General features: G+C 35.8%; 1 protein-coding gene across 4 annotated transcripts in view; it reads right to left on the bottom strand.

Annotated features, from left to right (window-relative positions):
• The window catches only part of MKLN1 (muskelin 1), a 321,865-nt gene that overhangs the window by 114,587 nt on the left and 180,300 nt on the right, over positions 1–26,978 (bottom strand). For 3 of the 4 annotated variants that reach the window (XM_027574044.2, XM_027574045.2, XM_027574042.2), the window contains one exon: positions 11,735–11,804. In XM_027574044.2, coding sequence (XP_027429845.1) covers positions 11,735–11,804 — 70 coding nt within the window. Of the gene's footprint in view, positions 1–459; positions 639–11,734; positions 11,805–26,978 lie in introns of those variants that run through there. The other variant, XM_027574043.2, reaches the window with a different exon arrangement.

The raw sequence follows: 26,978 nt of genomic DNA, 5'->3' as shown, positions 1-26,978 counted from the left end.
GTAAGTATCAATGTATTAATTTTAAAATAAAACACAATGCATCACAATCTCTTTTCCAAGAGGGGGTGGCCCACACAGAAAATCAAAGAACTATCACAATGGTTTGTAATTCAGCCACAGAATTAAGCAAGCAATGAAAAAAGAAAATTTTACTGTTCAAAACTTGTTCACAATTTGTCTTGAGATATTTTTTCAATGTGAGAAAGGTGATTTTAAAAATCCTTTTTAATCATACAATTACAATTTATAAGGAATAGGGAGGGTGATATAAAGGAAGAAAATGGGACAGAGGAGCTAGTAGTAGGAGGACTCATTTTAGAGCTTTAGATGGGTTTAGCAATGAAAGTGCTTCAAGGGTACTTAAAGGATGAAACAGAGTGTATTATTAGTTTCCTCAAACTGCCATAACAAATTAGCACAAACTTGGTGGTTTAAAACAACAGAAACTTATTCTCTCACAGTTCTGGAGCCCAGAAGCCTGAAATCAAGGTGCTGGCAGGACCATTTCCCTCTGAAAGCTCTAGGAGAGGATCCTTCTTTTCCTTTTCCAGTATCTAGTAGCTCCTGGTGTTCTTGGCTTGTGGCAGTGTAACTCCAGTCTGCCTCCATGTTCACATGGCCTTCTTCCTGGTATCTTTCTGTGTTGAACAAAGATACTCCTCATTGGATTTAGGGCCTAAACTAATCCAGGATGATCTCACCTTGAGATCTTTAACATAATTACATCTCCTAAGACCTTAAGGTCACATTTTGGGATTCCATATATCTTTTCAGGGGGGTCACTACTCACCCTACTACACAGAAACAGCAAGGTCAAATGGTATGTGTTGAGATGTAGGCAGTCACCAGGGCATTCTATGCTATCATAAGGAGTCTGAATTATAAACACAATGGGATCTATCAAACACAATGGAAAGCCAAGATCTGATTAACATTAAACATACACACACAGTGTGCTTTGTGGAGAATAAATCAGAGGAATTGACAGACCAGTTATATGTTGTTACAGTAATTCAAGCAAGAGATGAGATGAAGACTTGGACTAGAATGGTATGGAGATGAAGAGGATTAGACAGCTCTGACATATTTTGGAGACAGAACAAATGGAATTTAGTGATAGTTGAATGTAGGAAGGGGAGGAAGGTATCAAGGATGATGATTTAGCTTCTAACTCAAGTAACAGGGTAGTTGGGAATATCACTTACTCTAATCGAAAGGACTAGCAAAGAAACAGGTGGCATGGAAATAAGACTAGAAAAGTCCAGATCCATATCTATGTATGTCTTAGGCTGTGTAATAAATCACCTCAGTGTCTGAAAACAACAGTGATTTATGAGGTTTTAAGATTCTGTGAGTTCAATGGACAGTTCTTCCAGTGGTAGCTCCTGGACTCAATCATGTTGCTATATCATCTGGTAGACTGGTTGAAGAAGTGGACTTAGTTGGGGTGGAAGTGAGGAAGCTGAACTTTGCTGGGATGATTGAGCCTCTCAAGGAGGCTCAAGGAGGTCAGGTGGGCTTTCTTCAGAGCACTGTGCTCTCAGAGTTCTAAGAGAGAGCAGAGCTACAAAACCTCTTGAGGTTTTGCTCAGAAGTTGCAATAACATTTTCACAGAATTTCCTGGTAGTCAAAGCAAGTCACAAGGCCAGTCAGGATTTATAAGTTAGGGGAACAGACCGCCCATCTTGCTGGAAAAGAGCTGCAACATCTGCCCATATTATGAAATCTCGACTCTATTCCAGGTGGAGTAGAGAAACACAAAAGAGTTTTAAGGTGTGGAGCAACAAGAACAAAATCAATACCCATTCAGGATTAGAAACCTTCAGAAAACTATACAAAAAAGGGCAACTTTCTCAACTGATAGAGGACATCTATAAAATATCCATAGCCAGCATTATACTTAATAAAGATTCCCCCCAATATTAGGAGAGAAGGAAAGTTGGAGCCAGTGGGGAGTAATACAGAAGATGAGAAAATATTTGCAAATCAAATATCTGATAAAGAACTTACATACAAAACTTCAAAAAAACCCTCAAGATTCAATAATAAGAAAACAACCAAATTAAAATGGACAAACCTTTGAATAGCCACTTCACCAACGAACATTTAGGGAAGGCAAAACAGGCATATGAGAAGATGGTCAACATCACTAATCATTTTTACAATGCAAATTAGAACCACAAACACTTGTAACATTACTTTTCATTGTATCTTTATTTGTAATAGCCAAAAACTAGAAACAATCTAATGTCCATCAACAGGTAATTGGATAAATAAAGTGATATGTAAGATACAAGAGAATTCAGCTAGGCAACAAAAATGGATGAATTATTGACACAAACAATACAGATGTATTTCAAGATATCTTTGAGTGAAATCAGACAAAAGAAATATATATTTCTCCATTTACATAAAATCCTAGAAAATGTAAATCAATCAATAGTGAAAGAACACAGATCGGTGGTTGCCTACAGATGGGGATGGAGGTAGGTGAGACAAATTAAAAGGAGATATGAGAAACTTCTGGGGTAGTAGATATGTCTAATATTTTAAGTGTGGTGGTATTTTTGAGAGTATATGGATGAAAATTTTTCAACTTGTACACTAAAAAGTAAAGTTTATTGTATGTCAATTATACCTTAATAGCTATTTTAAAAGTTATAAAAGTTAGTATTAAGAAAATGAATAAGGGGCGCCTGGGTGGCTCAGTCGGTTAAGCGTCCAACTCTTGGTTTTGGCTCAGATCATGATATCATGTGTCCTGAGATCAAGCCCCAGTTGTTGGGCTCCATGCTCAGCAGAAGTCTGCTTGAATATTCTCTCTCCCTCTACCCCTCCCCTTACTTGCGCTTTCATGCACATGCTCTCTCTAAAATAAATCTTTAAAAAAATGAATAAGCAAGCCACAGACTTAGAGAAAATATTTGTAATACATAACTAAGAATTTATATCCAGAAAACATAAGCAATTCCTACAACTCAGTCATAAAAAAAGTAAACAGCTCCATTTTTTAAAAGGAGTATTCACAAAAAAGATAAGTGAATAGCCAATAAGCAAATGGAAAAAACTTCTTAAATCATTAGTCATCAAAGAATTATAAATTAAAACCACTTCACACCAACAATAATCACTAAGATTAAAATGTGTGTCATTGCCAAATGTTGGTGAGGCTGTGAAGCAACTGGGAGTCTGATAATTTCATAGAAAGTAATATATCCCTACCTTACAATGCAGTAATTCTACCTCTAGATATATACCCAAAAGAATAAAAAATACATTATTAGTTGTAAAATCTTCGAAAAGAATGCATACACAAGCTTTATTTATAATCACCAAAAACTGAAACAATGGAAATGTTCATAAACAGAAGGATGGGTAAACAAATTATGGTATAGGTTGCCTGGGTGGCTCAGCTGGTTGAACATCTGACTCTTGGTTTCAGCTTAGGTCATGATCTCGTGGTTCGTGAGATCAAGCCCCATGTTAGACTCCATGTTCAGCAGGAGTCTGCTTGCATATTCTCTCTCCCTCTGCCCCTTCCCCCACTCTCACTCTCTCTAAAAAATAAATCTTAAAAAAAAAAACAAAACAGATTATGGTATATCCATAGAACAGAATAGTATTCTATAATGAAAAGAATGTAATACTGATGCAAGCAACATGGATAAACATGAAAAACATTCTGAGCATAAAAAGCCATGTGTAAGAGTATATATTTGCACATATATAAACTCTAGGTCTCAGTTTGTATTACATTTTAGAATTGGCAATAACTAACCTATGCCAAAGAGTCTAAATAGTGATTGCCTCTGGGTGGAGGGTGGGGGGGAGAGAGATTCACTGGTAAGAGACAGAAAGGATCCTTCTGAGGGGATAGAAACATTTTATATCTTGATAGAGGTGTGAATTATATTTATGTGTTCATTTTTCAAAATGAATACTGTACACTTAAGGTCCATGTAAATTATATTAATTAAAAATGTATTATACAATATAAACAATGCTCCTTTTACAAATTTGGACAAAATACCATTAAGACACTTAATAAATTTACTGGTATCCTAGTTGTATACTAGAAATTATACTGAAATGCATGTATTTTCTTATATTTCCTTCCTAACTTTGCACTTATTCCCATAATATTCTTGTTATGATTCATCAAAGAATAACCTGAATATACTACAAAAACAAAAGCACACACCCACTCACCACACACACCAACTGTATTAAATAATCACTGAAGTTTCTCTGACCTGATTAAATTATACAAAAAGAAGAATGCTTGTTGTTTGTTAAACAATTTTAACTGCCTTCTCTGGCCCCAGAAAGCAAAGGATATTACGTAAAATCATACTTTTACTTAAACTACCTCGGAAGGAGCTTATAATTTTAGCAGAAGAGTTATGATCTAATCTTTCTTAAAGCAATTATCAAGACGTGTTACTAAACATAATTTTAACCAACGCTAGTATATTTGCCAGTCACCTTGAAAAACACATTTTGCATGGCAGTATCAGTAACTCTGATAAAACGTTCTGATGAGGGAACAGGGTGCAATTACAATTTTAAAGTATTTATGGGGTTTTCATGCATGCTATATTTACTTCCTACCAGCACAGATGATTCCAAATTAAAAGCTATGTTTTCTCATTAGGTCTCAAAATATGTGTGGTCTACCACAATGAAAATGGCTTTAATTTAAACTTAAAAACAGATTTTAGAAGGATAAGAATGAAATTTAAAAGAAGTTAAAAACCCACCATCCTGATATAACCACCACCACCATTTTGGTAATAATTCAGTTTAACACTCTATGCACACACTCACACAGACACATTCTTTACGTAAGTGGAATATTATATATGCTGTTTTTAACGGGCATAACTTTTTAAGTAATTGTTTTGTTTTTTCTTTTTCCTCCCTCATCTCTTCTTCTCACCAATGCTAACACTCAGACGTGTATCCTTTCATATCTTTATCTGGGCTCACTGCATCACATACAAATATACATACACAACCACAAACACACATACATACATCCATACGTACTGGTGAAAGAGAGTCGTTATTCAGGTAAGCAAGAGTAGGACCTTATTATGCTTCTCTGCATCATGCTTTTCTCACTTTATGGTGGAAATCCCTCCATGTTAATTGGTATAAAGCCAGTTCATTTTATTTAATGGTTAACACTATCCCTTGAAAAATGTATTCTAGCATTCCCCTATAGATGGGTATTCTTTTTCTCCCCACAATTACATTACTCAAGAATTGCTGTATTCAAAACGTGTATACACCTAACATACTTACCCTTTTATTTCTAAGAGGCAGAGTCCTGGGAAGGATAGAGTAGGACAAATGTACTCTCCCTCTCAATGGCCCTTGCCAGATATTATTCAAAAAGACTGTAATAATTCAGATTTTCGATTTCAGATTTCGGAATGTATAGGCTCCCTTATTACCACCAAATCCCTGCAGCAATGAGTGTTATTATTCTTTGAAGTGTCTCTATAAGCTAGACATTTTAAACAATCTATTGGTTGAAAAAGAAAAAAACTATAAAACCTTGATGTGATATGAAAAGGAAATATATGAAGTTACAGAATACCTGAGTGCACAGAGGCAAACTCTGGTGGGAAGGGCATGCTCACAGAAAGAAGGGGAGCCAAAAAGCTGTGAAGTAGGTCCTCGCTCCAAAGCTTTCAGTATGGGGCTAAGTGCACTCATAGAGCAGACACAACAGCAGCAGCAGGAAAGTAAAGTTGGGGAACCATGAAAGTTGAAGACAATTGGGTATATTAGGATTCTCCAGAGAAACAGAAGAGAAATAGGATATATAGAAAGATATATAAGAGATTTATTATGGAAATGGGCTCACATAATTACGGAGGCTGAGAAATCCCATGATACACAATCTACAAGCTGGAGAACCAACAAAGTGACTCCTCCAACCCCAGGCAAGCCTTGAGATAACTGCAGTCTGGCTGACTCCTTGACTGCAACCTCAAAGAGACCCTGAGCTAGAACCACCCAGCTAAGCCACTCTTAGATCCCTGACCCTCAGTAACAATGTGAAATAATAAACACCTGTTTTTAACTAAGTTTGGGGTAGTTAATTACACAGCAAGAGATAATACAGCATCCAAGGGCAAAATAAATATTAACAGTTCCATTTATTAAGTAGTTAGTTCCAAACAACTAATAAGGATTTATGTACTGACAACTTAGTAGCCATTTGAAAAAACAATAGACATAAATTAAAAGAAAAATATTTGTACTTCATTCCTAGATAAATATAATTACTTACTAATGTGGTATGTGTGCCTGCCTGTTGGACACTTCACAAAGACTCAAATATTTGAATTAGATTGGAATCTAATTCCTAACCACATTGATTTTCTACATACTTGTGGTTTTGTTTTGTTTTTTTAATCACAGCAAACACAAAATTCCCAGCTTTGCCATGACACCACTGAAAGGGAAATACAGAAATTAGTAAAACAGAATGCTACTTTTTCAAGGATCTTACAATCTAATGAGGAAAACAGACACTAACAACTAAACACAACACAAAGTAGAATGAAAAGAGTCCCATGATTCTATATAGATACAAAACAAGTATTTCTATTAAAAAAAAAAGAGATTTGATGTTAACTAGTAATAGAGTAATACTTCCATTTACCCACCACCTTCAGAAAAAGACTTCCAGATAATACAAAATTTAGAAATCCAGAAATAAAACACTTAAGAGTACATGATAACCCTAAAACCTTATTTTTATGTACGAAGAAACACAATTCTAGAAAGGTGAACTCTCTCTGACCCTAGTTTCCATAGAGTCAATGGCAGATTACTTACAACAATATGTGATAGAGACAGAAGACATATAAAACATAAGAGAGAATATAAAACAATATATCCAATACCTGGATTTCAGCCTTGTGATACCCTGAGCAAAGAACCCCACACCATCATGCTGGACTTAACCCTGTGCAACTGTAAGCTAGTAAGTGGCTTGCAACTAAATTTGTGATCTGTTATATAGCAAAAGCAAAATGATACAAAGGGACCTATCATAATGAGGACAATGTTAAAATCACATACCACACAAGGCTTTAAGATTTACAATCAACTTCATCAGAATTAGAATAAAAGTTCCAATCAGAATCATATCCAATAGAATTGCATGATGATTAGCCTAATGACAAAATTTTAGAATAAAAGGTAAAAAGTTTAATCGAGTCCTTTTGGGCAAAATTTCAATGGGTAGAGAAATGAGGACAAGAATGAAAACCATTATTACTTTATTTATTCCAGTAAGTAACATTAAGGAAGGTATGCAATATCTACTGAAATATATACACTAAATATAGAGTATTAATCCATTTTCCCAATAAATACCTCCTAAATGTTACACTTTTGTTTTTCTATTTGTTACTTAGATTTTTCTATCTTTTCCCTCATGACCCTATGTCAGATGGCCATTAATATGCCTATCTTTTATAGCTCTGATCCGTACACACAAAGTTACTTCCAGGTGCTGAAACCTGAGGAAATAACCAAATAGAGGAACATTATAACCATAGCAGATTCTAGGAAAAAACCCCAAGACCTAAAATTTTATCACAATGATTTCAGTTTTTCAGTATCCTCTTTTTTTTTCTGATTCTCAGATCTGTTCAAGACACGATAAATGAATTATTACTTACCGTACAGTCACTTCTCATTATTTGTGCATTCCTTATTTGTGAATTCGCCTACTCACTAAAATTTATTTTCAGCACCAAAATCAATACTTGCAGCACTTCTATAGTCATTCCCAGACATGTGCACATGTGCAGAGTGGCAAAAAATCTGAGTTGACCAAGGGACACTCTGCCTTCTTGGTTTAACTCTATTATACTATAAACAAATGTCCTTTTCACCGTCTATGTAGTGCCACATCTTTAATACTTTTGTGCTTTCTGTTGGTGATCTTGCTGTCTGAAATGATCCCCAAGCAGAGTGCTGAAGTGATGTCTAATGTTTTTAACCACAAGAAGGCTGTGATGTGCCTTACAGAGGAAATATGTGTCAGGCTGAGGCAGTGATGCCCCCTTGACAAAAGAATTTCAAAGAAGTTCCCTGGGCCCCAGGGGAATTTCAATCCCTCCTTCAGTGCCCACCTGCCTTGAAAAGTTCTAATGGAGAGGCCGCTGCACTCCTGCAGTAAAGGGAGCACCTAGAGCTAGTGAAACGTGAGTCCGGGGGTGCCACCTCTACGTGAAGCATTTCTGAGTTCACAGGACCTACACAAAGACATATGTGGGAAAGTCTCTTAGAACATGTTCATTTTTCTCTGGCTAAATCTGAGTCAAAACCTTAGTTTCCTCAAGAGTCTGCCACATGCCATCAGGCAGATCCTGAGAAAGACTGTGAAAACTCTCTGGGTTTCCCGTGGCAAGACTCACTCATATTGTGATCCACTCTCTGGACTCTTATTTCAAGCTTCATTCAGGCATGAGTTATAGTGCTATGGCTGTAGGTTCAATATTAATGAATAAACAAAATATATATAAAATACAGTGCCTATAAACAGAAACACACATAAAGTAAGGTTATGTACTGATCAGTAGACAACAATGTTATGACCAAAGACACAGAGGAATCTAACCCTGTATTTCCCCTAGGAGCAATGGCTCAGTATTCACTACTGCAGTGTTCATGGCAACTTTATAAGACATAACTGTTGTGAATAACAGAATCAACTATCTATAAAACTGAAACACATTAGAAATAGAAATACTTGTCACAGTTTTAGGGCGGTAAAGTAGCTAGTATATGCACCAAATTCTTACAATTACCATATGGTCATGGGGCGGGGGGAGTGGAACTTAGAATCACTAAAAACAAATATGGAGAAATACAGACAATTCCCATAATTATATACTGCCTTCAAAATACTGTTCCACAACAAATAAAGAAAATTTCACAGTAAAGAGGTTACCACAGTTTCAGTAATAATAAAAAAATTATATATAATTCATTGGTAAAACAAAAACAACTGAGTAAAAACAAACACATACCAAATTTGAGGGCTCAATTTAAGTAAAATGAAAAAGTGAATAAGAAAAACATGATTAAAAACACAATGTATTCGGGGCGCCTGGGTGGCTCAGTTTTTAAGTGTCTGCCTTCAGCTCAGGTCATGATCTCAGGGTCCTGGGACTGAGCTCACATCGGGCTCCCTGCTCAGCGGGAAGCCTGCTTCTCCCTCTCCCACTCCCCCTGCTTGTGTTCCCTCTCTCACTGTGTCTCTCTCTGTCAAAAAAAAAAAAATCTTAAAAAAAAACACACACACACAATGTATTCAACCTCCGGGTGTAGTAGGTGGGGGGCATGCACCAACAACAGACACAATATAAGTCCACCAACATATGCAAAAAGGCTTGAATATAAACAGGCAAATGCAAATTAAAAGCATAGTGAGTTGGGGCGCCTGGGTGGCTCAGTCAGTTAAGCGGCTGCCTTCAGCTCAGGTCATTGATCCCGGGGTCCTGGGATCGAGCCCCGCATCGGGCTCCCTGCTCAGTAGGGAGCCTGCTTCTCCCAATGCCTCTGCCTGCTGCTCTGCCTACTTGTGCTCTCTCTCTAATAAATTAAAAAAAAAAACAATTTAAAAAAAAAAAGGCATAGTGAATTATAATGAAAGATCTAACAGACTGGCAAAACCTAAAACTCAGCCAGAGAAGTGAAGGGGAGAATGTAATGCACAGTAACTTTCATATGCTGTCAGTGAGAGTAAATTATACAGCCATTTTGTAAAACAGTTTTGCATTAGCTGAACATACACATACCCTATGATTCAACAACTGAGCTCCAAGGCATATATCCTAAAGAAAATCTTGTACATGTGTACCAGAAGACAACATACAAAACTGGTCATAGCAGCCTAGTCATAATAGCAAAAAACTATAAAAAACTGAAAAGCCTATCAACTGCAAAATGGTTAAGTACATTATCTTATCTGCATACTTATACACTGGAACACTATACAGTAGTGAAAATTAAGAAACTATAATTATACTCAGTAGCATTAATAAATACCATAATGTAAAGCAAAAGAAAAGCAGATCAAGATTTATAATGAGTGATTTAATTTAGATTTATATAAAGTCAAAGCCAGATAAAACTTAAATCATAGCACATGTATAAACATACATATATAATATGGTAAGAAGATGCTTAACAAAGCATGAAATTATAGTTACTGGGGTGAAGTTAGAGGACAAATAGAAGATGGGGTGCACAAGAAGCTTCAGAAGGTCGTGGACGTTTTATATTTCTAAAGACAGTTAATGAATAAATAGATATTTTATTATTCCTTATACATATATAAAAAGTATGAATATATATTCTTTGGATGTATATTTTGCAATGGAACACTTATTTTTAAAAAGATTTTATTTATTTATTGAGAGAGAGCAAGCATGTGCACACATGCACATGAGCTGCGGGAGGGGCAGAGGGAGGGGGGGGAGAGAGGGAGAGAGAGAGAGAGAGAGAGAGAGAGAGAGAGAGAGAGAGAGGCAGACTCCCTGCTGAGCACACAGCCCCATTCGGGGCTTGATCTTAAGACCCTAAGACCAAAACCAAGATCAGACGCTTAACTGACTGAGCCACCCAGGTGCCCCTGCAATAGAACATTTATACACCAGGTGATCTCAAAGGTATGCATATATTTATATATATATACACACACACACACACTTGTATATATATAAAAGAAAAAATAAGTATAAAGATTAGGTTTCCAAAAATTACATTAGAATAAAAAAGTAAGTTTTACTTATCCAACTACTTTACCTATCAGAGCATGTATTTCCTCAAGGATATGGACATAGTAAGTTTTAATGCTTAAAGTATATAACTGAAAGAATGACTATTTTTAAATTCAAATGACCTCAGACACCACTTGTCAAGGAAAGAATTTAGTTCATGGTCTTGACAGCATCTAAATATACCACTTTAGTAAAATAACAAACTATATTAAGTTTATTTTCCCTAAAAGGCAGTCATTGAGTCACTGAGTCAAAGTTCAACTTACTAACATTTCCTTAAACATTTACCGAATGACTGGAGTTTAAGTACAGTAGAAGTCACAACCTCTGCTCAGATCAGCCCTCAGATCAGTTACTGCTCAAAACAGTAACGGCACCATAACCAGTCCTTTCATTAACATTTTCCTCAAAAGGTATCAAGAAACTTAATCTTGCATCATTAGTAATGTGGAAAAAATACATATTAGATTTTAAATGCTCCAGTAGACAGGGGCACCTGGGTGGTTCAGTTGGTTAAGCACCCAATTCTTGAATCATCTCAGGTCATGATCTCAGGGTTGTGAGATTGAGCCCTGTGTTGGGCTCCCATGCTCAGCGCGGAATCTGCTTTAGATTCTCTTTCTCCCTCTCCCTCTGCTCATGTGCCCCCCGCAAAATAAATAAAATCTTTAAAAGTAAATAAATAAATGCTCCAGTAGACAGAAGTAAAAAGTCTATGCTTCATCAAACTCCACACTGCATTTGCCTATGAAATAAAAATTCTTCCAACATTTAAACAAACAAAAAAAAGGAAATAAAAGTCTATCTCACAATTTCAAAGACTGAATAAGTTATTAATGGAGTCCAGATAACTGAGGTCAATTAAATGCCTATTTAAATTCTGACTTCTAAATACTATCAGGACCTACAATCTTACCTGGGGAGGATAGTTGCTCTCTGAAGACCACCTTGAAGACTGGTCATTTGGTTTATCCACTAAAATGTTCCTGAAATAAAGAAAATTATACAAATAATTAAAATAAGTGAATATGAATATGCAAAAAGAGGAATAATCTATCAGATACTAAAATTATCATAAGGTTATATAATGTCTGTAACTTGAACAAAAAGAGACAATAAAACAGAATAAACAGAAAAGTTCTAGTATATGTAAGATTTAAAAAAATATGATAAAAGGTAGCATTTCAAACAATGGAGAAAAGCAAGAAAAATACTTCTACTTCATACCTGAGTGACAAAGTGAACAGATATGTTTAGAAATTTAAGATAAAAAAAGAAAAGAAAATACCCAAAAATAAATAAAATACAATTTACACATATTAGGTATGTTATTATATTGCATACAATTATATTGTTACATATTACATATATGTGTGCTATATATATTATATGCAACATCATGTATGCATATGTATATGCATACAACCAATCTTTCAGATTAAGAAATCTTTTTTTTTTTAAGATTTATTTATTTATTTGAGAGAAAGAAAGAGTGTGAGAGGAGGGACAGAGGGAGAGAGAGAGAGAAACTTTAGCAAACTCCACACTGAGCATGGAGCCTGACACAGGGCTCAATCTCATGATACTGAGAGATCATGACCTAAGAGTCAGATGCTTAATAAACTGTGCCACCCAGGGGCCCCTAAATAAAGAAGTCTTTAAAGCACAAGGTCAAAAACAGAACTGTGGGTGAAAAAAGGAAGTGATATAAGTAACTTTGAAGATGGTGCTTTTGCTGGAAACCATAAGGCTAGAGAAAAATGGAACCACACATAAAAACTGTACTGTATTTGATAAAGTTGTTTTTCACTGTATTTGATAAAGGGAGAAGCCTGCTTCTCTCTCTCCCAAAGCATAAAGAGATATGGGTTAATTCTGAATCAGTTTACATGAATACTGGGGTTGAACAATTAAGTAAATAGATGGTAGATGGTGGAATCAAGCTTCTCACTTTGGAGTGGAAAGTTATAGAAAAGCAAAGGGAGGAAGGTTAGAATGAACCCTGTGGTACTGGACATCACTTGAACTCATGTTTAGTTTAATATGGACACAAATAGATATAAAAATAATTATAGATATGTATGTGCATGCATGCACAAACAACACACAAATATTATTTGCTAGCTCTGTTCACCAAGAGGGACTAGAAGTAGTGACAGCCCAGTAGCAGTGAGCACACTCAGCACCCAGGTCTTGGTTTCTACCTAGCATTCCCCAATAAAAGAAAACAGGGATTCTCGGGGTAATGGCTGGTTCTAGAATTGGAGCAGGTAATTCAGAAGATAAGCCTGGAGCACAGATTAAGAAATGAGAGAGATAAATTAGTTTGCCTAAATATACATACACCTAAGAAGTGCTAAACTATTGTTATCTTCAATGTACAGATTAAGAAATGAGAGAGATACATTAATTTGCCTAAATACACATACACCGAAGAAGTCAGGATTTTAACCTGAGGCAATCTGACTCCAAAGCCAATGTTCTTAATTACTATACTATACAGCCTAAGAATTATTTCCACTTCTTGGAACTTAACCTAAAAAATAATCCAGGGGATGTAAATCATCCACATTCATCACAGCACAGTTTATAATAGCAAATTGTAAGCAACCTAATTGTATCACAATCAGGAATTAGACAAATTATTACATACTTGTGTTACAGAATACCATGTACTCATGTTCTACAAGCTAACTTTAATGTCATTGGAAAATGTTCACTACACAGTAACTGAAGAGAAAAAGTAGTTAATAGTAGATACATGATGAATCAAGTGTTGTAAGTAATAATACGCATGGAGAGAAAGACAAAACATATACTAAATTGTCAGTGCCGCTTTCAATGATGAGATTACACGGACTTTTTTCCTTTTTTGTACTTTTCTAGCTTTCTAAAATTAACACATATTACTTTCATAATCATCTTTCTTAAAGATTTTATTGATTGACTGATTGAGCATAACCAGGGGAAGGGGCAGAGGGAGAAGGAGAGAAAATCTCAAGCAGACTCTGTGCTGAGCAACAGAACCCGACACAGGGCTCAATTTTGCAACCCTGAGATCATGACGTAAGCCAAAGAGTTGGACGCTCAACCTATGGAGCCACCCAGGTGCCCCAAAACAGTGTTTTAAGAATGAACTACAAAACACAAAATGAAGACAATCCTACATGAAAAAATACTATAGTTCAAACCTAAGCTAAAAAAACTAGGATTTTTAAAAAATCACTTTGACATGAATGTTATAAAGCATGAAAGAAAATCTGATAAAGTGGGACCACAAAAATCATTCATGTTAATGAATGACATGAAGGAGCTAACCAGTCATAATGTGAAAAGTGAGCAGATGGACCACTAAATGCAAAGTCAAGGGGGCAAACAGTTGCAATATGCTGTGGTCTTGTGAATTTTCAAATGCCTATTAAAACAGCCTTTTGGAGATTCAGCAGTTGGATATTTGAAGCTAAAATTCAGGGGAAATGCCAAGACTGAAAAATACATGTGTCTTTAGGGACATCAGTACATCATAGCTAAAATATTTAAAGCCTGACACTGAATGGGATGACCTAAGGAATGAAATGGAGCTAGAGAAGGCAAGGGTCTTATTAAGCTCTGGGGGTCCATCATTTTGGGGGTCTAGATGAGAAAGTTTGAGCAAAGGAGACTAAAAGGGACAAAAATGAAGAAAAGAGAAACCCAGGAAGTGTGTATGCCAAGTGAAAATATTTTAAGGAAAGAAGTGAAAGACTACGTAAAATGTTTCTGAGAAAATAGGGGCTGGGTGGTATTCATCCTCATATGCCTAACTCCAAGGCTAAATGATGCTACACACAAAATGCTTAATAAATATTTGATAATGGTATGAACAAATAAATAGGCAGCACTACAAAGAAAACAATTAAAGTAGATCCATCAGGGGCGCCTAGGTGGCTTAGTCGTTAAGCATCTGCTTTCGACTCAGGTGATGATCCCAGGGTCCTGGGATCAAGCCCTGCATCAGGCTCCCTGCTCTGTGGGAAGCCTGCTTCTCCCTCTCCCACTCCCCCTGCTTGTGTTCCCTTTCTCTCTGTGTCTCTCTCTGTCAAATAAATAAATAAAATCTTAAAAAAAATAAAGTAGATCCATCAAAGCATAAGATATATTACTCATACTTATTACCTATAACTTAAAGCTTATACTAAGTTAAAATAAAAATAAATGAGAAATGGGGCGCCTGGCTGGCTCATTCCATGGAGCATGCAACTTGATCTTGGGGTTGTCTGAGCCCCACGTTGGGTGTAGAGATTACTTAAAAAAATCTTTTTTAAATAACCAAAGGAGAACTAAAATACAAACCAGAAATACAGTGAGGTTAGCCTGAGGGGATTTGGATAGATGGATGCTTGAAAATAATCCTAATAATCTCCAGTCCCAACACTAGGTCAACTACTAGATACCTCTCCTGAGCTCAGCAGCTGACAGACACCAGACTCAGAACTCTTAAAACCACGACAAAAGCTTGGCCATAGTTGAAAACCAAGAGATCCATGGGCAGTTCTCTCCCCCAAAAAAGGCATCAACTGCATGAGCATTTCTGGAACAATCTGCTAGTCTCCCTGGCCCACAAAGAGCTTTAGAAAGAGCTAACCTGGTAGACCTGGTTCCCTTTAGGACTGAAGCTGAGATTGTACTTACCCTCTTAGCTGAGGATATCCAGATACTTAGAGGTGTCTTCTGGTAACTCACACAGAACTAACAACATAGAAAGAAGACTGCGGATCTACCCACTATCTGAGTTACAGAAAGCTTTACCCAAAGAGTACACAATACACAACAGTTTGTATAGAAGAATAAATGCACAAAAAGAACTAAGAAAATTTATAAAAAAAAGAATAGTGAGAGAAGATCATGTTATTAGCTTTTATAAACATTTCAAGTCCCTATAATTAAAAACAGTAAGGAATGGTATAGGTACAGACCTAGCTCAGAGAAACAAAAACCCAGAAATTGAGCCCAGTGTAGACCAGAATTTAATATTTGATTAAGTGGATATTTTATTTCAGTGGGAAATATAGTTATTAGTTAAATGATGCTTATACAACTGAATTATCTGTTAGGAGAAAATAAGCTAACTTTTGTCTAATACAAAATTAATCCCAATTAACAATTTAAACATATATACATATGCAAAAATCTTGGGAAAAGTATTTAGGGGCCAATATAGACAACCAAAAGTGTTGGAAAGATCTTTTTACCAAGAAACAGAGAAGCTGTAAAAGAAAAGATAGCTATTTGATTATAAAAAACTTAAATTCTGTACTATGAAAAACACCTTAATGAAAAAACAGAAACACAAAATAGAAAAAAATGTTTGCAACTCATGATTAATAAGGCATTTATATCTAAAATATGCAAAATATTGTTTCACACTGAGAATAAGACAAACACAATGAAAAATAAGCAGAATGTATGTTACTGAAATCATTAAGATGGCCAGTAAACAGCAACAAAAATTTCTCTAGATCCCTGTATATTGTCTGCAAGGAAAAAAATTAACAGAATAAGATTTTTCACCCATCAAATTGATTAAATTAGATCCCTACTATCAGGAAATCAGGTAGAAAAGGTGGACATGGAAAATCAATGTACAGCATCTATTAAAACTTTCAATGTATAGGGGCACCTGGGTGGCTCAGTTGGTTGGGTGTCCGACTCTTGGTTTTGGCTCGGGTCTTGGTTTTGGGATCATGAGACTGAACCCTACATGCGCTCCACGCTCGGTGTGGAGTCCGTTTGGGATCTCACTCTCCCTCTCCCTTTGCCCCTCCCCCCCACGCTCGCGCTCTCTCTCTCTAAAAATAAATAAATACATCTTTTAAAAAAACCCACAAACTTTTCATGTACATATTCTTTTGCTTATTAGCACTCTCATTTCAGAATCTATCCCATAAAAATAAAATCATCAGTACATAAGGACATACACAGAGAGACTAGTACATATGAGTCTGTTTAATGTAGCATTTTTTAAAGTACTAGAGAAAAGATTAAATAAATTACAGAACATATAAACCATGAAACATTATACTGTTATTAAAAAGTAATTCAGGTCTATGTCAGCTAACTTGGAGACATTTCTGCAGTATAAGATACAAAGAAGCATGTATGATTCTATTGTTATAAAAAACCATTATTTACATATTTATATACAATTAACAAGCATGTATGGAATGATCCAATTTATATCAAATAATACCCACGCAAGCACAAATAATAATAAGCCTAAAATGAAGCGTAAGTACTATTAAGGGATTTTACTGATTTTCTATTTGTCATATTGTTCAGATTTTTGTAATAAACATTATATAAATAGTAAAAATAATTATCGTAAAAATACTACAGTTTAGATGACGACAAACTTCCCTTATTTCTGGCAAACTGACTAAACTAAGATCAGATGATCAAATCAGGCTCAACTTTTCTTTCTTTTTAAAGACATAGGAGATGCAGAAACAAATGATAGGAGGTTACTGGCTCTTAAAATTTTTAAGTAACAGATCATTTCCCAAAGCTTTAAGTCAACTATAGATTGTTTTTAATTCTCCCTCCCAGATGTTCCTTTCCTCAATCCATTTCCACTCTCCTGCAAGGCAAATGAGAAACTAGTTCAGGGCAGTGAGTATTAACACGGACCCTTCACCAACAGTAACAAGAGCCACTATGGAAGCATTCTATAAAACATGTTCTTCACTATCCTTCCTGGTGTACTTCCCAAAGACCTTATAAAATCCACCACCACTACTGGTACAATAATAGCTTTCCTTCTTCTAATTCTCAGAACTAAGCAAGAGATGTTAACCTCTCACACTACATATGTCAAACAATACAGTTCACTATCTCTGGTTTCTAAAAGGGAAAATATCCCATCTACAGCCTCTGCTGAAGGAGCAATCCTAGACAGATGTTTTATACCTGTGACTTTCCCTAACAGCTATCTAAATGACAGCTAGACTGGCTAGTGACCAATGATAGGAAATGCGACGGGCCAGTAAAAAAGTATAAAACAAAAAAAAAAAAGTATAAGTAAACAGAAACACTGAAACACCAAAAAGATATACAGAGTAAGAATAAGAGAGAGAAGAGAAAGAATAAGCCAGTCAGTAGTAAGATAACAATGTAGCAGACATAAAAAAGAAATGACTCCAGGTAGCAACAGAGAATAGAAATCGACGGCTTAAGTTCCAGTTGCCAGGAGGCTGTTTCTGCCAACCAAAGGAATGTGACCCAACACCCTTCTAGATATTTAATGACTAATATTAACATTTTTACTACTGTCTGAAAAAAATAAATGACAAGCAAAGAAAAAAGTTACAGAAGACACAATTCAGTATAGAAACTACATGACTCAATGAAGATTAATCTACTAAGGGTAGGTATCTGCCATTCTAAAAAATACTTAAAATACAAAATGCAAATAGTAACTGAGAACTGGTCAAGAGGAAATGAGAAGGAAGATGGGTTGAGGACTAAAATGATTTCCCATTTTCACCAGGTTTTCTAAAATGTACACTTTAAAATTAAAATGTACATTTTCATTCCTACCAATGCAGGATGAAAACTGAAGGCAATAAAAATGAACCACATTAAGTCTCTTAGACACAGAATACAAAGACAAGGCTGTAATTGAATTCTTCAATTAGGACTATAGAGATTTACAGTGAAACAAATGGACAAATGAAATATGTAATACAGTGTTAACTTTCTCTAAGTTATGTCTCTATTTTGCATATTTTTACATGTTCTAAATATATACTACCAAAAAACATCAGAAACAATCTATTAAAATTCATCATAAGAAGATAATTTACCGGACATTTTGAGTTCAAGTCAGCAAATTAAAAATCTTTTTTTGATTAAATATGCTCAAACCCTAAGCTTACTTGGCAATACCTTTTAAATCACTGCTCTTAAGAACACTTAAAATAAATATGAAAAGCAGCACTTGGGCAAAAAAATGGAGCATTTAACATTTTTTTTCTGCTAATGGATGATGCTCAGGATACTTATCAGTAAATCCAGTCGATTTTAAATTGAGAGTTTTAGATACTCAAAAGCTACCTCTAATTTTGATGTGAAAAGGTCAGTCGAGCAGAGTTTTAAGGATTCAAGTCTGGAATATTTTCCTTTTTATAGTTTAAAAACACTACTAAAACCTGTGCCCTTTTTGTTGAATGACAGTGATAAAATGGATCTAGAAGGTTTAAACTTTGACTAGGAATCATAAGATTATGGAGGTTGGCCACTAATTGGTTGGGTTAAGCACATCACATAATCTCTTAGAGTTTTAATGCCTTTATCTGCAGTGCAAAGAGAAAGGTTAAATTCCTTGGTCTCAAGCTTCTTCCGGCTCTATCAGAGCAGCTGCATTGCACAATTCTAGAAAACACCATTCATGAGAACATGCTAACATTCTACAATTCTGTGAAAAGCCTTTTATATCCTTTATTGAGGTATCATGTATAATCCTCCTCCTACACAGCAGTTAATAACAATACACAATCCACTGATTGTAACAGAGCTTCCATTATGTGTGAACACTGCTGGGGCACCACCATAACAGTAAAACAATGGGTACCTGGGGCCAAAAAGATTATGATCTATTTTTTAATAAACAATAAATGGAGATAGCATAAAACTTAGAAGACAAAAATTATTCAATAAAAAATTAATTCAAAATGCAAAAATAGAAATCAACTAAAATCAATTTGGAAAATCCACAGCTATAGAGTTAAAGAGCATACTATAAAAATTATAGCTTCTTCAAAAATCACTTATACTTGTACATACTGTAGAGGTTTAGACTCCTTCCCAAATACTTCCCAATTTTCACAAAGAACCATGGTGGGGAGGGGGCCTGCTGTAAACTGAAGTTACTTAATTCAACAAATATTTACTGAGTCCTATATGCCAGACATTGTGTGCTGGGCTCTAGGAATACAGTGATATATAAGATAGACAGGATCCCCACTTGTGATGCTAATGTTCAAATAAGAAGCAGCAGAAAATAAACAAGTAGAGTTGTAAACAAGATAATTATAAACTGTAAAAAGTGTTATAAAAGAAACAAACAAGGAACTGACATACAGCAGGGAGTTCCTTTACTTGGGGTGGTTAAAAAAAAAAGACCCTCTGAAAAAATGCTAACTATTCTAATTTAAAGGAGATACTTAAAATGAAAAAAAAATCAATTCTTTACAAGGAACCAACAAGTTTAGGGTGTCTGGGTGGTTCAGTCAGTTAAGCATCTGCCTTGGGCTCAGGTCATGATTCTCCCTCTCCCTCTGCCTGCTTCTCCCTCTGCCCCTCTCCCGCCTGGTGCTCACGTGCGTTCTCTCTCTCATGCAAAAATAAATAAATAAAATCTTAAAAAAAAAAAAAAAGGAACCAACAAGTTTAAAATTCTAGCAATAGAAAATAATCTGACCAAGGAAGTCTGAGAACTGGACAAAGTCAGATAATGATAATGTTCTCACAGGCTCCAAGATGAGGTAAATGCAAAGAAGGCAGGAAATCTCTAAGGAGATGAGATCAAAAAAAAAAAAAAAAAAAAAGAATGGTGGTGCGCCTGGGTGGCTAAGTCGTTAAGCATCTGCCTTCTGCTCAGGTCATGATCCCAGGGTCCTGGGATGGAGCCCCGCATCAGGCTCCCCCATCCGCGGGAAGCCTGCTTCTCCCTCTCCTACTCCCCCACCCCCGTTGTGTTCCCTCTCTCGCTGTGTCTCTCTCTGACAAATAAATAAATAAAATCCTAAAAAAAAAAATGGTGATTCTAGATTCTAAGAGGATTTCAGAACTATCTCACATTCATTCTCTTACTTTTAGAAGAACAGAGACCCACTCTGAAATGAAACTGCAAACAAGAGAACAAATTAAGCAAAGCATAAAAAATGTCAACCCCAGGAGAGAGGAGATTCATATTCTTGGTGGGCAAAGATCTAAGTTATATAGACCCCAAAAAGTACAACAGCAAAATACATTTAAAGGTAACTCTTCAGAAAGCATAGTTTCCAGACTCCTGGAAAACACTTATAAAGGCAAAAAGCTTTGCTCTATCTCAAAAGTCCAATTTTTAAAATACTTCACAAAGCTCAAAAAGAAGTTCTTACTTCTAAAACTACCGAAAACCAAACTTGTTTAAACACCAGAAACTGGGGCGCCTCGGCGGCTCAGTCGTTAAGCGTCTGCCTTCGGCTCAGGTCATGATCCTAGGGTCCTGGGATCGAGCCCCGCATCGGGCTCCCTGCTCGGCAGGAAGCCTGCTTCTCCCTCTCCCACTCCCCCTGCTTGTTCCTGCTCTTGCTCTCTGTCAAATAAATAAATAAAATCTTTAAAAAAATAAATAAATAAAAATAAACACTAGAAACTAAAATGAAAGCCTACAATAATATATTTTAGGAAAAATATCAAATGTGAAACAAATAATGCTCTAACAGATAATAAAAACGTGTGAGAAATAATGCAGTCACAAAAAAGATAAATGTGATTATTATTTCAACATGACCTAACTGAAATTTAAAAAAATAGTTGAAGTTTAATAAGGAACAATAAGTCAAAATTACAGCAGCTCAGAAATATTACAATAGGAAATACTATTATGACTCTCCAATGAAAACCCTAACCAGAAAAAGAAATGATAAAAGATTAGAAGAGGAATAAACAAAATAGAAACCAAAAAAAAAAAATCAACAATAAAAGAGGTCAATGAAACCACAAGCTCGTTCTTTGAAAAAGTCAACAAAATTCATAAACCTTTAGCCAGACTCATCAAGACAAAAAGAGAGAAGATGCAAATAAAATCAGAAATGAAAGGAAAAATAACAACTGACACGAGAGAAAAACAAAGGATTGTAAGAGAATGTTATGAAAAATATGCCAACAAATCGGACAATGAAAAATTATACACCAGTGAAAAATTATACACCAAAAAATTGGACAACCCAGAAGAAAGTATAAATTCCTACAAACATATAACCTCCCAAAATTGAATAAGAAACAGAAAATTTGAACAAATTATCAGCAATGAAATTGAATCAGTAATCGAAAAACTCCCAACAGGGCACCTGGGTGGCTCAGTCAGTTGAGTAGCCATCTCTTGATTTTGGCTAAGGTCATGATCTCAGGGTCCTGGGAGCCTGCGTGGGGTTCCGAGCACAGAATGTGCTTGTCTCTCTCCCTCCCCCTCTGCCCCTTCCCCAGCTCCCACAGCTCACACCAGCGCTTTCTCTCCCTCCCTCTCAAATAAATAAAGTCTAAAAAAAAAAAATCCCACACAATAAAATAGACTCCCTTCTCCCCCTGCTAAAAAATGCCTAATAAAGAAAAAAGATTAGAAAGTGAGTAAATGTAATAAAAGAGATACAAAAGAAAGCAAGAGTAAGTAGATATATATATATATATATATATATATACTATACAATAAATATACAACTGGGATCAGAGAGGTATTTCAAACTGTGCTGCAAGCAAATCTTCCTAAAATAAGACTCGAATATACACAATAAAAGAAAGCACAGTATGTTTGGGAAATTCAATCCAGTATATTCCTAATACAAATTATTAGACTTAAAATTTTTTTTTCTGAAGTTATTTACACATCCAGGTAAAAAGACCAAGTTACTTATAAGAAAAGGAAAATTATAGTGTCAGGGTGCCTGGATGGCTCAGTTGGTTAAGCATCTGACTTCAACTTGGATCATGATCCCAGGGTCCTGGGATGGAGCCCAACACCCAGGCACCACACTCAGCAGGGAGTCAGCTTCTCCCTCTCCCTCTGCCCCTCCCCCTGATAATATGTGTGTGTGTGTGTGTGTGTGTGTGTGCGCGCGCGCGCGTGCGTGCACGTTCTCGCTCTCTCATATATAAATTAAATCTTAAAAAAAAGAAAGAAAATTATAGTGTCAAGAAACTTCACAACAGCCGTTTTATACTCAAATAAAATGAAACAAAAATTTTAAGATACCCAAGCACATGTGTATCATATGAAACTAGAACTGTCCTTCAAGTTTAAAGGCACAGATTAGTTAACATGTAAACGTTCCCTAAGAAACCTACTAAAGAACAAACTATATGTGTCCAAGAAATAACTTGAAAAGCTTCAGGATAGTCGGGTCATGTGAACTAAAGACACTTACCAATAGAACTAAAACTAACCACGAAAAGAATGACCTAACAGTATGTAAAAATGTTCCCAAAGTAGAAAGGACAGCTCTAATCAAAAAACGGGAGAAAAATAGAAGCGATCATCACTTAAAATTAGATGCTGGGAGAAAGAGAAGAGGAGGTCCCTAGCTAATTTCCTCAGGGAGTCTTAAGAGTGTTACATTAGGGGCATCTGGGTGGCTCAGTCAGTTAAGCAGTTAATTTGAATACCAGTTAAGATCAGGTCCTGATCTCAGGGACCTGGGATCAAGCCCCATGTCAGGCTCCTCACTTAGTGGGGAGTCTGCTTCTCCTCCCCTGTTTCCCTCTGTTCCTCCCCCTGCTCATCCTCTCTCCTCAAATAAATAAAATCTTAAAAAACAAAGAACAAAAATGATACATTAAAGAGACTGAAGGGAAAAACAAAAACAAAATAAAAAAGCACAAACCATCCTAAATGCCAAAACAAACTTATTTTAATAAGAAAAAGACCAAAGAAAAAGGATGACCTAATGAAAGATTTTGTGTACACATGTGTATGTGTAAAATATGCCACAAAACCTTAGGGTGGAACTGAGATCAAACATATCAATGAACATAATGGGCCCAACAACATTTTAAAAGTTTTTAAATGTTAAAACGGCAAAAATCCAATTCTCTGATGTATATAAGAGACATAAATAAAACAAAGTGATTTCAGCAGTTATATATTGAAAAGGAATTTGCAAAGACAGACCAGGCAAATACAAATAATAAGAAAGCAGGTGGAAATTTTGATTTCTGACAAGATAAAATTCAGAGCCTAAAGCAAAAATAAGAGTACTTTATAATAAAATACTACAGTCTACAATACACATTAATGCCAGAGAGTATTTGCAAATTTTTTTTAAAAAACACCAAAATTCAAAAGGAAACACCAAAATCAAAAACTGCCCCTCAATGTGAAAAGTGAAAATAAAAAAAAAAAGTATTAAAAATTCTTGGGTCAAAGGAGAAAGATAAAGCAAACTGCAAAGTTTCTAGAAAATAATGCTAACAGCAATGTAACAGAGTATAGTTGCACTTTCCAATAGAACTTTCTTCAATGGTAGAAATATCCTATATCTGCACTGTCCAATACAATAGCCACTGGACACGTAGCTACTGAGTGAGTACTTAAAATGTGGCTAATGAGACTGAGGAAGTGGAATTTTAATTTAATTTTAAATCCATTTCAAATTGCTAAATGTTTAAAATAACCATTAGACATATGTTATCTATCATATAACCACTTGATATGTTATACATATATCATAGTGTAGCTCTATACAGTATAGCAAAAATTCATAAAATAACTATGTCAATATAAATGAGTAATTAAATATATGAAAAATTAAAGTGAGAAAGGAACAGGTAGCAAAATGCAAAAAAAAAAAAACAAAAACAAAAACAAAAAAAATGCTCCTGGGGCACCTGGCTGGCTCAGCCAATGGAGCATGTGACTCTTGATTTCCAGTTGTGGGTTCAAGCCCTGCATTGGGTGTAGAGATTACTTAAAAATAAAATCTTAAAAAAAAAAAAAAATGCTGCTGAGCAGACTGTTTTAAGAGTCACAAAGCTACTTTGCAAAAGTCTTTGGAGATAAATTTGAAAACTTAGATGAAACGTATAACTCTCAGGGGGGTAAAATGTACCAACTGACCCCAGTAGACACAGAAAGTCAAGAGAGAAATTTCCACACAAGAAAGAGTTATCAGAATTCAACCATCAAAAAACAGTAAGTACAGATGGTTCCAGTAAGGAAATCTATCAAAACATTTAAAAAAAAATAGGCCCAATATAACCTAAACTATTCAAGAACATAGTAAAAAAATAAAAGCATGTTTTAATGAAGCTAGCATAAAAACTGATATCAAATCTGATAAAGACTACTAACAGAAGTACACAGATCATAAATCAACTTCCATTATACTGATATAAAAAATCTCTTACGAAAATCCTATAAGAAGTGCTAGAAAGTAAAAAACTACAGCATTAAAAAGTCAAAACCTAGTATGTGTTATTCCAAAAATGCAAGGGTGCTTCATTATTAGGTCCCCCATTAATATAATGTCATAATAAAAGATCTAAAGAAAAAGATTATTTGATCATTTCAATAGACGCCTCAAAAAAATCTGATAAAGTTCAACACTCAATTACGACAAAAGCACTCAATCTTACAAAAATTATGTATATATCTTTAACTTGATTTTATATACATATAAAACATAACCAAAAGCCAGCACTTTTTATAACATTTAAACACTAGAAACATTTCCACCCAAATCAAGGACAAAGATGCCCTTTATCACAACTATTAACCTTATAATGAAGGTATTAGCCAATATAATTTTAATAGGGAAAGCAAAGGGATGTCCAGATTCAGCTCCAAGATACAAAAACTTGTAAAAGTTGTCTATCACTCCTATCTAGACAAGACAAAAGTGAATTAAAAATCAAGGACTTTTCTTAGGTCCTTCAAAGAGCTGAGGTTACTGAGGAAACCACAACCATGTAATCTGGATAGATAAGACAGAATCACAGGTGAGATCACAGTTTACCCGAAGCAGAAGCCAATGGAGACAATAATTGATAGGAATAATTAATATGTCATTTTGACAAATCTTGGGAGACTGAATGTGGACTATCTTGAGAGAAACTCCTGGAGGCATGGTCTCAGGGATCCCCCACACTTTTGTGGGTTTTACTTCCAGTAAAAGAAGAGAAAAAACCCTACCTGGAACAAGGTAGTTTAGCAACTATTTTTTAAGTACTCCCAGAGTTTTCTTCATAACGAAAGCCAGCCTTCTAAAGGCAACTACTTTACCAGAGCCTTACCCTACCTAGGGAAGAGCAATTAGATAACCCTACCCCCTCCACTCTTCCTTTCTCACATAAGGAGAGTGGGGAAAAAGGCTAAGAAACATTTTAGAAATAAGAGTCCAGGGTCTTAGTCCCAGTTAAAACTGGGATTTAATAGTAAGATTAGAAAATTGTTCCCCAACCTCACTTAACCATCACAACAGGAGCAATGTGTAATAGCATACGTTACAACTGAGAGAGATACAGGACACTACTGTAAGTATTTTTTTGGGAACTCAAAAACAAAAACAAAACAAAAAACTAAAACAAAGAAAAAAGGAGGGGAGGGAAAAAAGAACGCTAAATTATGCTTCTGGCACTTAAGGTTACAATAAACATTAGATAGCTCAAACTCTAATATGAAGAATGCAAAATCTCAAACTAAAAAGCCTAATTACCTCAGTTCCCATTACCCAATATATCACAGCTGGCTTCCAACAAAAAACAGAAAAGCATGCCAAAAGGCAAGAAAAGTCTTCCTTTTTAGTTTTTTAAAAAGATTTTATTTATTTATTTTAGAGAGATGGGGGAGCAGGGGAGAGGGAGAGGATCTCAAGCAGGCTCTGCACTGAGTGTGGAGCCTGACTCGGGGCTTGATCTCACGACCCTGAGATCATGACCTGAGCCAAAGTCAAGAGTCAGACACTTAATCAACTAAGCCACCCAGACGCCCCAACTTGTTTTGTCTTTTTTTTTTTTTAAGATTTTATTTACCTATTTGTCAGAGAGAAAGAGAGAACACAAGCAGGGAGAGTGCCAGGCAGAGTGAGAAGCAGGCAGAGTGAGAAGCAGGCTCCCTGCTGAGCAAGGAGCCCAATGTGGGACTCGATCCCAGGACCCTGAGATCATGACCTGAGCCAAAGACAGACACTTAACTGACTGAGCCACCCAGGCGTCTCTGCTTTGTCTCTTAAGGCTGTTTTGTCTCGAGGCACCTGAGTGGCTCAGTTGGTTAATCTTTTTTTTGAAGATTTTATTTATTTATTTGACAGAGAGAGACAGCGAGAGAGGGAATACAAGCAGGGGGAGTGGGAGAGGGAGAAGCAGGCTTCCCGCTGAGCAGGGAGCCCAGTGCGGGGCTCAATCCCAGGACCCCAGGATCATGACCT

Source organism: Zalophus californianus, chromosome 12, assembly GCF_009762305.2.
Source record: "Zalophus californianus isolate mZalCal1 chromosome 12, mZalCal1.pri.v2, whole genome shotgun sequence".
In the NCBI taxonomy this organism is placed as follows: domain Eukaryota; kingdom Metazoa; phylum Chordata; class Mammalia; order Carnivora; family Otariidae; genus Zalophus; species Zalophus californianus.
This window is presented reverse-complemented; position numbering and strand designations above follow the sequence as displayed.